Here is an 11062-nt window from a genome sequence, read left to right on the forward strand (position 1 = left end):
ACTTGGATACAAGCCTCCAAGGCTGTGCCAGCTGGGAAAATGGCATCCACACACTCAACGGTTGCTTTTCCTCCGATTTAACCCAAGCTGCCTCGGAAGAGCACTCTGGCTCTGGCATGAGAACATCTGGAGACACGACTTAGGCTGCCACAGCTCGTGCAGTGGTTCCCACTGCGAACAAGCCCCAGCAGATGACACCTGGCTGGATGCCGGGGCTCCTTTCTGTGGATGCCACATAATCCTCGGGATTTAAAAAGGAACAGTTGCCAAGCTGACTTTTGAATTTATTTAAATAAAATGAAGCCTGGGAAGACTAGGTGGCCCCGAAGTGGGCAGCACAAAACAGAGGGGTTTATTTTTGCCTGGACAGACACACACCATGCCACAGCAGGACCCAGGGCATGCTACCCATGCCTTGGGTTCTTGCACACAGCCGGGGCAACTCACCCATGTCTTCAGGTAGCTCCAGCGTAACTGCAGCATCCACCTCACCCAAAACAATTAGTTCTGCTTCTCACAAGCTTGAGGCTCTTGTCCATACACATTAATGTGCCATCAATGACAATATTTCAACTAAGATCTCTGAAAGAGAAATCAACTTCAAGCAAAAGCCCAAGATGAGAAACGCTGGCAACTGAGCCAGTTTGGCAAGCAGAAGATTCGGGAGGCAGTTACTGTATGAGCACTCGACTCTGCTTGGGAACGTTATAGGGAATCCCGGGGGGAGCAGGGACCAACACTGTACCTCAGCCGTGTGCAGACGGGCTCCATCGGCACGCTGCTAGGTTGCCACCTTCATGTGAGCCATTTTGTAAAGAATTAGCCCTGCACTGTATTTTCAGTGGACTCCAGCAATTATTAATCTAGTTCAGAGGTGTCTGCAGGCTTTTTTGTGGAATTTGAACCATCTTGCTTTCTGGAGAAGTTAAACTCCTCATCTAATTGTCATCTTCCCTGATGCTAGGGATAACGTGGCAGCGTCAGGCTGAGAACTAGCAATCACCCATCCATTGCAGCCACCTTCCTGGCCTGCATTCCCAGAGGCTTTCCAGGTTTCCCATCACAGACTTCACGCCGTCTGTTTTGCTCTGGAGAAGCCCAGCCCTGCCTCGGCACTGTGGGGAGAGGGAAACACCAAACCACCGGCTCCTAGGGCCTTGCTGCCCGCCTGGGCGGCAGCAGGAGAAAACGGGGTGCCCTTACGCACTGCGGCCAGCATGCCCTCGTCCGCGCTTTTGGAGGAAAGCCAGATCTATATTCGATCTGTTGCATCTCGGAGCCGATTTTAACCTGCAAGCACCTGCTCCGGGGCACCCTGGCCATAGCCTGCCCGCACAGGGACGCTTTCCGTGCCGTCCGTATGCAGTAACAAACGCACTCCAAATCCTGGTAGTTTTTGTAAAGGTTTATAGTCCTTTGCAATGATTGCATGATACATTTCTTCCCCCGTGACACAGCCCTCGGACCAGGAAGCGCCGCTGGCAGCTCGCGCTCCACCTCCCAGCAGCTGGGCTTTGCAATCCGATCTACACTAGCTGCAGAACATCAAATGCACTTTCAACATCTCCATTTAATATTTACATTCAAGCAATTAATAATTGGAAGCTTATAGTTTAGACATTTCTAATAGCAGCAATTTCTATAATAGCTTGTTTAGCTTTAGATAACGATTTTTTTTTTTTTGCACATAGAAACACCACATGTGTACAGTATCAAAAAATATATACCAGGGATGGTCCTGCGGGTCGTAAGGAGGGCAAGGGGACGAGACTAACAAATGCTGAATGGTTAAAAAGGAGAACAGAAAATATTCATTTGATATAGTTTATAAGGTGATCTAGGGACTCCATAAATCTAGGCTTTATATTTCATTATATAAATACCTACAAATAAATATATTAGCGTGGCCGGAGAGCGACCAGCTTTCAGCTCAAACAATACATTTCAATAACACCACGTACAAACGGGAGCAAGAATCACTCGACAAGTTAGCACTGTTAAAATATAATACTATAACTCTGAGTAACTGGCGGGCCCCGTCCTCGCCTGTCCCGGCGCCCGCAAGCCCTGGGGCAGCCCCCGACCGCGGGGCGGGAGCAGTGGCGAGGACACCCCACGTGGCAGGGACGGCCGCCATGCCCGGCCCTGCCCCGGCATCCCCTCGGCGGAGACGGCAGGCTCGGCCGCCGCGGCGTGGGCAGGGGGCACGCAGGCTCCGGGGAAGGGGCACCAGTACCTTAGAGGGAGGCTGTGGGGCCGGTAGCCCCGGGACGCGCAGGCAGCTCCCACGGGGAGCAGCCGCCGTCCCACCTCACACCGTCACGTACTCCTTGAAGGTCACGGTCAGGCAGTTTGCGGTCACGTCTGTGATAATTATATTCCCAAAGAAGGGCTTGAATTCCTGCAGGGACTCGGCCTCCTCCTCCTCCTCCTCCTCTGCGGCCTCCCGGGGCTGCGGAGGCTCTGCGGCCGGTTTCTCGGCCGGCGCCGGCGGCACCTCCGGCTTCACCTGCGCCAAGGCCAGCTCGCCCTCCGCCCGCGGTTTCACGCAGCGCAAGTCTATGGGCTCGTCCAGGTCCGAATCCAGCAGGATGACCTCCGGCTGGGCGGGGGCGGGCGGCTCCGGCCGCTCCGGGGCCGGGGGGCTGAGGCAGGTGGGGGCACTGATGCTCCGGGAGGTCAGGCGCTTCTTGCCCGGCTCCCGCTCCGCGTGCGGCTCCGACAGGCAGCGCTTCCGCGAGCCGGGGCTGGAGAGGTTCAGTCCCATGGAGGAAGGGTTGTGCTCGCAGACGGGACTCAGGGACCAGGGCACGAGGTCCGGCTTGGTGGTGAGCTGCAGGGGCTGCTCTGCTGGAGGAAGGGGCAGCTCCTTGGCCAGGGGAGTCTTTCGGGGACTTTCCTCGAGCTCCGCAGGGGGCTGCCGGCCCTCGCCCTCTGCTTTGCTCAGGGCGTTGCTGCCCACCACCCTCTCCTCCCCCGGCTTTCTCCAAGCCTCCAGCTTCTCCTCCCCACCCTTCTTAGGAGTCCTCTCCTCCGCAGCCCGCTTCCGGGGCGGCTCCCCAGACTTGATCTTCACCGCCTGCATCCCATTCTCCATGTACTTGCTCATGACTATCACAATGCGCCCGTTCTTGTTTTTGTTCTTGACGATCTTCATCTTGCCCCCGAGGCCGTTGCTGGTCACCCTGTCCCTGGGGGGAGGCCCGGTACCACTGGACAGGTTCTTCTCGGCCCCGTTCTTGCTCTCTGCAGCGAGGTTCTTGACCGGGCCCAGCAGGTTTTTGGCCGGGCCATGAGCCCACTTATCTGGGTGGGCGACCAGGGGGCTCTTGTTACTGTCCAAGCAGGCCTGGCCCTGTGGCTCCTTGCTGCTGGGCTGGTAGTGGGGCTCGTACATCTTGGGGTCCGGCTGGTAGTGGTGGTGCTTCTTGCTGTTCAGCTGGTAGTAATACTTCCCTTTGCTGTGGGACTGGTGCTTCATGCTGCTCTCCTTGCCGTTGGGCTGGTACTGGTGATGCTTCTTGCTGTTGAGTTCATACTGGTGCTGCTGGCTCTTGCCGGAGGAGCCGAGATCCAGCTTTGGCCTGTTGTCCACGGCAGGGTCCTGCAGTCCCGTGAGGATGTTCGAGCGGCGGGCGAAGGAGGGAAGCTGCAACACAAAGCCAGGGGCCGCGGTCAGCCGGGGCCGGAGAAGGAGGTGCCAGGGCTCTGGCAGGTGCCGAAGGCTCCGGTGAAACCCCCGCCCCTCCAGCGGCTCTCGTTACGGGACGCTGCATCACGGGGCGCCGTGTTCTCGAGCAGGCGGCCCCAGCCCACTCCAACTTACAGGCTGTGCATTGCTCCAGATTAATGAAGCAATGAAAAGAAGAAAAGCACCCTTCAATCAGCTGTCTGGGAACTGGGGCCAAGCAGGACCGCTGCTGCCGAGCTTGCGAGCAGCCTGCTAATGCCGCCCAGCCGCGGGCACAGCGGGTCTGCCCTGCAGCCCGGAGGGGAAGGGGGGCTGGGACCGCCCGATGAGCTCAGCGCTGGGGCCTGGGGGTCCCCGGGGCATTGCGAAGCGCCCGGGCTGCGCGCACGGCTCCTCAGCATGATGAAACCCGCTGAAAGCGGCTCCCTGGGGACGGGACCATGCTGCAAACAGGCTGCCTAGGAGGTGCGGGGCCGGGCTCCACCGCGCATTTACCTGCACGACCAGCGGCTTTGGCTTGGGCCCCCGCTTGCGGTATCCCATCAGCTGCTCCTGCCGCTCCCTGCGGGAACACAGAGTCACGGCGAGGCCCAAACGGCGGCATGCGGACCCCTGGGGTGCACCCCTCCCTGCGCTCCATGCATGGCAGCTCCCGTGGTGCCAATGACCCGACACGGGTGCAGCGAGCCGGCGCGAGGGGGTGGCGGGAGGGGAGCCGGCGCCCCGCAGGTGCGGAGCGGCAGGCCGGGGGTCCCGCAGGAGGCTGCGGGATGGGGACACGGCCGACCCGCTAAGGCAGCAGGCGCCTAGCAAGGCGACTTCCCCGCTCCCGCCTCCCCCTGCTGCAGCGAGGGGCTGAAGTTTACAGTTTGCGCCAAAATACTACAGGAAATAAATGCACGGAAAGAAAAAAAAAAAAAAGGCAGAAAAAAAAAAGCAGCCCGTCCAAGCGCAGCAGCAGCAGCAGCAGCGCCGCCTCCTCCACTCGCAGGCATCAAATCCCTGGGCAGGCAGGAGCGCAAGGCGCGGCGTGGGGGGAGCGCGGCGCGGGGGACCTTGAACCGGAGGCGTCGCCCGGCGGCCCCGCGCCGCCCGCCCCGCCGGGGCCGCGCCCCCGAGCCCGGGCCCGGGCCCGTCCCGCGCCCGCCCCCGCCGCGGCCCCCGGCTCCGTGACGCATCTGCAATTGCCGAAGCGGGCGCGGGGCGCGGGTGCCCGCCGCCCCTCCCGGCCCCCCCCCGCCGCTCACCTGTTCTGGAAGGCGATGAGCAGCCGGGGGTCCAGGATGTTCTCCTCCGGCTCCCACGTGTTATATCTTGCGAGAGGGGAGGAGAGCGGCCGTCAGCCGCGGGGCCCCGCCGGGAGGGGGCCGGGGTCCCGGGCAGGGGCTCCCCGCCGCCGCGGCCGCTGCCGGCCCGGAGCACCGGGCCCGCCTGGGAGGGGGATGGGCGGGGGGGGGACACGGGGACGGAACTGTTTATTTAGCGCAGTTATTATTCCGGAGGAATTCTAGGCATGTCATGATGAAATTTTCCAAATCCCCTTTCCCGGACCCAGGAAAGCGGCCGCGGCGCGGAGGAGGGACCCGGCCGCCGAGTCCGGAACAGCGGCGGGGACCCCCTCCCCCCCGCCCCCCCGCCGGCACTGTCATGCAAACCCCAAATACTCCGCAGCCCGCAGCGGCCGCCCTCGCTCCGCGGCCGGTGCCTCCGCCTCCGCGGGCGGCTCTCGGGGGCCGCCCGCCCGCCGCGGGCTGCGGGGCGGCGCGGGTTATTTTTGCGGTTATTCCCCCTTCCCTTCCCCCCCCTCCACGCCCCCCCCCCCCCCCCCGCTCGGTTCTGCAATATGGAGCCCGGCTCCCGAGGAGGGAAAGGGGGAAGGAGCCATTTTCTGGTGCACATCAGCCGCCGCCTGCCCGCCTCGCTCGGCTCCCGCCGCCGCCGCCGGGCCCCGCCGCCGCTCCTCGCCGCCCGCCCGCCCGCCGCCCTGGCCGGGGCCCTTCCCGGGGTGCCGAGCGCGGCGGAGCCCCGCCGCCGGGCCGGGCCGCCCCTGCCCCATCCCCATCCCCGACCCCATCCCCGCTCGGTACTCACTTGGGCGACCATCCCCTCCATTTCACCAGGTACTCGACTCTGCCCTGCGGAGCGCGGGAGGCAAAGACACGGCGTCAGCTGGACCCGCCGCCCGCCCGGCCGCCCCCCGCCGCCCCCGCCCTCCTCACCTTTCGGATCCGCTTCTTCTCGATGCTCTCCACCGCGAAGACGTGCTCCCCCACCGCCGGCAGCTCCATGCTGCAGCCGGGAGGGGCCGGGCCGGGCGTCCGCGGCCGCCGCTGCAGCCGAGCTGGGCTCCGGCTCCGGCAGCTCCCGCCGCCGACCCGACAGACACTGAGTCCCGGCCGCCGCGGCACCGCAACCCGTGCAAATCCCGGAGCGAGACGTCAGGGAGGCGGCGCCTCCCGGGCCCGGCTGCCCGTCAACGGCGGGGCCGGGGGATTGGCGCAGACCTGCCGGGGAGCGAGGCGGGGAGGGGGCGGGCGGGGGCCGGGCAGCAGCGGCGCGGAACGGGGGGAGGCGCGGGCAGCCCGGCCCCCGCCCCACGCGTGACTCAGCACGGCCCCCACGGGCCCCGCGGCCGGCGGGGGGCGGCAGAGCCCGCGGGGCAGGTGCGCGACCCGCGCCGCCCCGGGGGGGGGTGGTGTCAGGCGGGGGGGCCCGCACCGAGGATGCGCGAGGGGGTCCGCGCGGTGCCGGCAGGGTCCCGGGGCGGGGGACGATCCCCCGGGAGGGCTCCGCGCCGCGGGCTGCCCTGGGCCCAGGGGGCAGCGGCGGCGCCCACCCGCGCACGGCCCGGGCCCGCCGCCTCCTCCCGTGGGGCCCGGCCCGCAGCGGGAAGTGGGTGCGAGGGAGCGGCCCTGGGCCCGGCGGAGCCCTCGCCCCGCTCCCGGCCGGGCGCTGCGCTGCGTGGCGGGTCCCTGCGGCCGCGGGGAGCCCGGCCCGGGGGCACCCAGCGGCGGGGACCCCCCGTTACAAGATGGCCGGAGCGGGCCCGGGGCAGGTGGCGGCGAGTTTCCCTCGCCCGGTGCCGGAAGCCGCAAACGGCGGCGGCGTGCGGGGACCGTGGGGCGGCCGCGGAGAGACGGGGGCGGGCGGCTCCGCGCCCTCCCTTCTAGTTTGAGCGGATTAAGGGGAGCACGCTGAGGCCCATGCGTGTCCGTGCCGCGGGTTGCCAGCGGGGAACCCCCAGCCCTCCCCGCTCTGCTCCGGGAAACGTGGCGGTGCCGGAACGGTAAAGCAACCTTTCCCCGGTCAGGTGGAGCGGGGCCGGCCGCGCCCGTGGCCGCTCCGGGCCGCGCCAGCAGCCGGGCACCTTCCCAGTGCGGAGCCGCGGCGGCTCCGCGCAGCCCCCGCCGCGGGGGCGGGCAGCTCCGGGCCTTCCCCGCTGCCGCTGCGGGAGCCGCGCCCCGGCCACGACACCCCGCGGGGCAGGACGACGGGGGGCGCAGACACGCGTGGGGCTATTCCCGGGAAGGCGCTGCCGGCCCGGGGTGGCGCCGCGTGGAGCCCCCAGAGCCTCCCGGGGGTCTCGGCTCCCGGGGCGGCCGAGCTTGGTCCCCGCAGGTGCCGGGTTGTGCCCCCGGGGAAGGGGGACGCGCGGGGGGCCGCGGAGGGGAGTCCGGCCGGGGGTCCCGCAGCCACCGCGCTCGGTGCGCAGCGAGGCTGCCCCAGGGCCGGGGGTCCCGGCGCCGCCGCGCCCGCTCCGCAGCCCCCGCCCGGGCTCTGCCGGGCCGCGGCGTCCCGCCGGCCCACGGACGGGGCGGCGCCCCCCGCGGGGCCGGGGCCCCCGTGGCCAGGGCTGCCCGCAGGGCTCCCGGCAACTTTCGCGGCGGGGCTAAGCCCGAGCGGCACTGGAGCCCGGAGCGGCTCCTCTGCCGGGGGTCGGGCAGCAGCGCCCGATCCCCCAAGGACGCTCCCCGTCCTCGCCGGGGCAGGTCCCGCCCGCTCGCCGTCCTCCCGGGCGGGGCGGCCCCGGCCGGCAGCAGCCCGCGCCTTCGGGAGCCCTTCCCGGGCCGTGGGGTGCGGGGGCACCGGGGAGGCACCGCTGAATGTCACCGCGCCGGAGACCATAACAAAGACGCAGCCGCCGCGATCGTAGAGCCGAGCCAATAAAAAGCAAACTGATATTACAATTTTGATTTCCCTGGAGGGCCGAAGGGGCTTAATGTAAGAATTATTATCCATTGTGAACAGCAGCCGAAAGAAAGCACAGACAGGAAGATTTAAATTTTTTTTTTTAACTTAGCGGTTTTCCTAAGAAACATACATTCATTGAAATTTATGCCAGCGGAGTTTGTTAACCCTCCCCTTTGACATTTCAAGCTTCTCCTGTTGCCAGAGGAGACAAGCCGAGCACAAACCACTAATGCTTGCAATAAAACTAAATGCCCAGGGACGAATGCGATTTGGTGCAATTCCCCTCCAATCTGGGGAAGCTGCAGAGCGCGTCCAGCCTGCGGAGCCGCGGCGGCTCCGGGCCCAGCCGGGAAGGCTCGGCTTTTCCCAGGACACAGCCGGGAAGGGGAGATAAGGAGGGCAGGCTGCATATATAGATATATAAATATATATTTTTAAACATGTGACCAGACATCCTTGGCACCTCTGTAGGACCTGCCTCAGGAGCAGTACGAGAGGCCATTGATGAAATATAATATATAAAATAAAAGAAGGTAAAAGCAACACTGAAAACCAGTATTAAAAGCATTTTAATCATTGCCTGGCTCGTGGCTCCTGCAGCTCAGCACCAGCTCCCGTCCTGTAGGTTTCTGCAGGATGTTCATCTGCTTTCTGTTACCGGGCTGATTGCACATGATTCGCAGTAATGATTGTAATGGTGGTGATTTTCTATCTCTTACCTTGCTCAGACAGCAGCAGTTCATGAACTGATACATCTTTCCCTTTGTCAATTCGAAAGAGGACACCTTATTTGAACCACATAAAATACCCTAAATACGGAAAGCAGGAAACGTTTCCAACTGCTGCCTCTTGTTGACTGGTTGGGGCATATCACAGGAATGAGAAAAGAAAAAGGGTTTCCAACCAAAAGAAACAAGAGCCAACCGCTGCCTTTTAAAGCCAGGATAGCAGTTGTTTAATACCATGCATTTTGTTTATGATTTGCCTGTTTATAAGGCAGGTACAAGGTGCAGACACACATTCTGTGGGGATTCTTCCCCTCTGCCACACACCTGTGCAAAAATTCAGATTCCTCTTTATCTGCAGAGCATCATCAATAGGAACACCGCTCCCTTCGGCAGGAGGGCTCTGTCCCCGGCGGAGGTGCAAGGAGCAGGCAGGCGGGCAGAGTGAGTGCGGGGGCTCCGGCCACCCCCGAGTGCCACGGGCGGCCCAGCAAGGGCCTGATCCCGAGTAGGGGCTGCCGGGTGCAGCTGCAAGACAAAACCTCTAACAGCCGGAGACAGATGGGCTTCCTGCAGGTACTAGGAAGCATACCAAGGCAATTTCCCCTCAAACACTTGCTGGCCATGTTCCCTTCTACTACCCAGAGCTGACGTCTGGCTAGGTTTATTCTTTTCATCATTATTTATAAAGTTCTTACCCCGAGACAGAGCCGCTCTGTGGCAGTGCCTCACTCGGGTTGGGTTCTGCCTCTCCAAAACCCAAGATACTCCGCTTCCCCTCGCCTCTTACACCGGTAGCTCCTGCAGACGTGCTGTATGTTTGCTATCAAGCAGCACTGATTACACATGCTATCATTTCTGATGTTGCTCATTAGTCTGTATCATTATTAGCAATTCAAACCAGCCATTCTTTTTCAGCTGTAATCCTCCAATTCCACTGCAAAGACTCAAAGGCTGCAGTTTGGGTGCTCAGCTTTTCCTCCCGTCTGCCCTGGCAGGGCCAAAGGTTCCTCCTGAAGCCCAAACTGGCCAGGACCACGCCAGGCTAAGTACCAAACAACAACAGAAAGTTAATTCATGAATAGTTACAGCATTTCCTTCAAGGCCGCTCTCACAGGCGGCCAGGCACGGACTTTGCAACTCTCTTGCATGACGGTGTCCTTGGAGGGAGGGGGAGGGCGCTGGCCCCATTCATTCCTACCTGGCCACCTGCAGCCTTGGCCAGCTGGACTCATGGATTTGCCCTTCTGCTTTTGTCAGCACTGGCTTGCATTTGAAGTTGTGGCCAGTCTGAAAACCGGATTACAATATAGCTCTGGCTGAGGTCAACACTGTGCTGGAGAAAGACAAGGAAAAGGATGAGTAGGTAGGCTTGGGAAAAAAAACCACAAACCCACAAAAAACAAAACGCACCCACCCAATCAATAGGATGCCATGAGGTAAGATGCACACAATGAAACCCTGTTCCAGGTTGCCAAGGCAAATCTGTCAATAGAGTATTGAACAAGCAAATCTGACTTGCAATTATTGTCTCCTTCTAAATACAAGCTGCCCCTTTGCCTCGCAGTTCAAACCCGATGCTGGTGCTGAGAAGCTCAGTGATTACTGGCCAGGGCTGTTTCAAAGTGGTGAGGGAAGAGTCAACTCTGCTGGAAGCTGGGCTGGAATTTACTCCAATGTGTGCACTGAAAACCCCTGGAGCATCCCCACCACCTTCGCTTCTGCAGCTGAAGTGACATGTGCCCTGCCCCCAGCCTAACAGGCAGCAAAAACCCCTTTGCAACAAACTGTTTACTCTTCAAAGCTTTCAGTAAAACATCAAGGACTATGGAGCACACGAGAGTATTTTCAGACACTGCTGCAGGAAGAAAACCAGTGCACAGAGTGCCCAGCATTTTGTAATGCTCAGAAAAGCACCATAAAGAGTCCAAGCACTCAAGGCTGGGGCTGTCAGTGTGGAGCAAGCGTGGTGGCCTTAAAACCCAGCGCAGCAGCAGGGTCTGGAGCTGCCACCACCCACCCAGAGGCAGCAGCTGTGGGAAAATCCAGAGGCAAAACCACCCTGAACTGGGTCATCACATGGAAATTTAAATGGCTTCACAAGTGCATCGCTGCAGTTGCTGCAGGCACACACAGGGCCACGTTAGGTGAATTCTCTTTTCTGGTGCTGCTTCCAGCACAAACTAGGAGAGGCTGCGTGCAAAATCCCCAAGAATGAGACACTTGTCAGGAGCACACAGTGCCCTTCCACAGCGGTTTAACAAAGCACAATGGAGCCTGCTTTCGTGTGGCCGATGGAGGGGCCCAGACGCCAAGTACACTTGGCACCATTAGCCAGAGCAGTCATTTTGGGGGCATGGCTGGGCTCCCCTCACCCCCAGAAACCCCCTGCAAGGAAGGAGGAGACAGCCCTGCTCTGCAGAGCCACAGTCAGTGCAAGCAGGGAGGGCAGCAC

General features: G+C 62.1%; 1 protein-coding gene across 1 annotated transcript; it reads right to left on the reverse strand.

Moving 5' to 3' along the window:
• Positions 1 to 1390: 1390 nt before the first annotated feature.
• CBX4 (chromobox 4) lies at positions 1391 to 6094 on the reverse strand. Its single transcript, XM_075169311.1, has 5 exons — positions 5911 to 6094; positions 5783 to 5826; positions 4939 to 5004; positions 4187 to 4253; positions 1391 to 3649 (listed from the first exon to the last, which is right to left on the reverse strand). Exons 1-5 carry the CDS (start codon positions 5977 to 5979, stop codon positions 2312 to 2314), a joined length of 1584 nt encoding a protein of 527 aa, XP_075025412.1. The 5' UTR covers positions 5980 to 6094; the 3' UTR covers positions 1391 to 2311.
• Between the last annotated feature and the right edge of the window lie 4968 nt (positions 6095 to 11062).

The sequence above is a fragment of the Calonectris borealis genome, chromosome 20 (assembly GCF_964195595.1).
Source record: "Calonectris borealis chromosome 20, bCalBor7.hap1.2, whole genome shotgun sequence".
In the NCBI taxonomy this organism is placed as follows: domain Eukaryota; kingdom Metazoa; phylum Chordata; class Aves; order Procellariiformes; family Procellariidae; genus Calonectris; species Calonectris borealis.

Coding starts and splice junctions, on each gene's coding strand:
- CBX4 (XM_075169311.1), bottom strand. CDS start 5,979: ATGGAGCTGCCGGCGGTGGGGGAGCACGTCTTCGCGGTGGAGAGCATC. Junction 5,005..5,782: donor TGGAGGGGATGGTCGCCCAA/GTGAGTACCGAG, acceptor CCCTCTCGCAAG/ATATAACACGTGGGAGCCGG. Junction 4,254..4,938: donor CTCATCGCCTTCCAGAACAG/GTGAGCGGCGGG, acceptor GTGTTCCCGCAG/GGAGCGGCAGGAGCAGCTGA.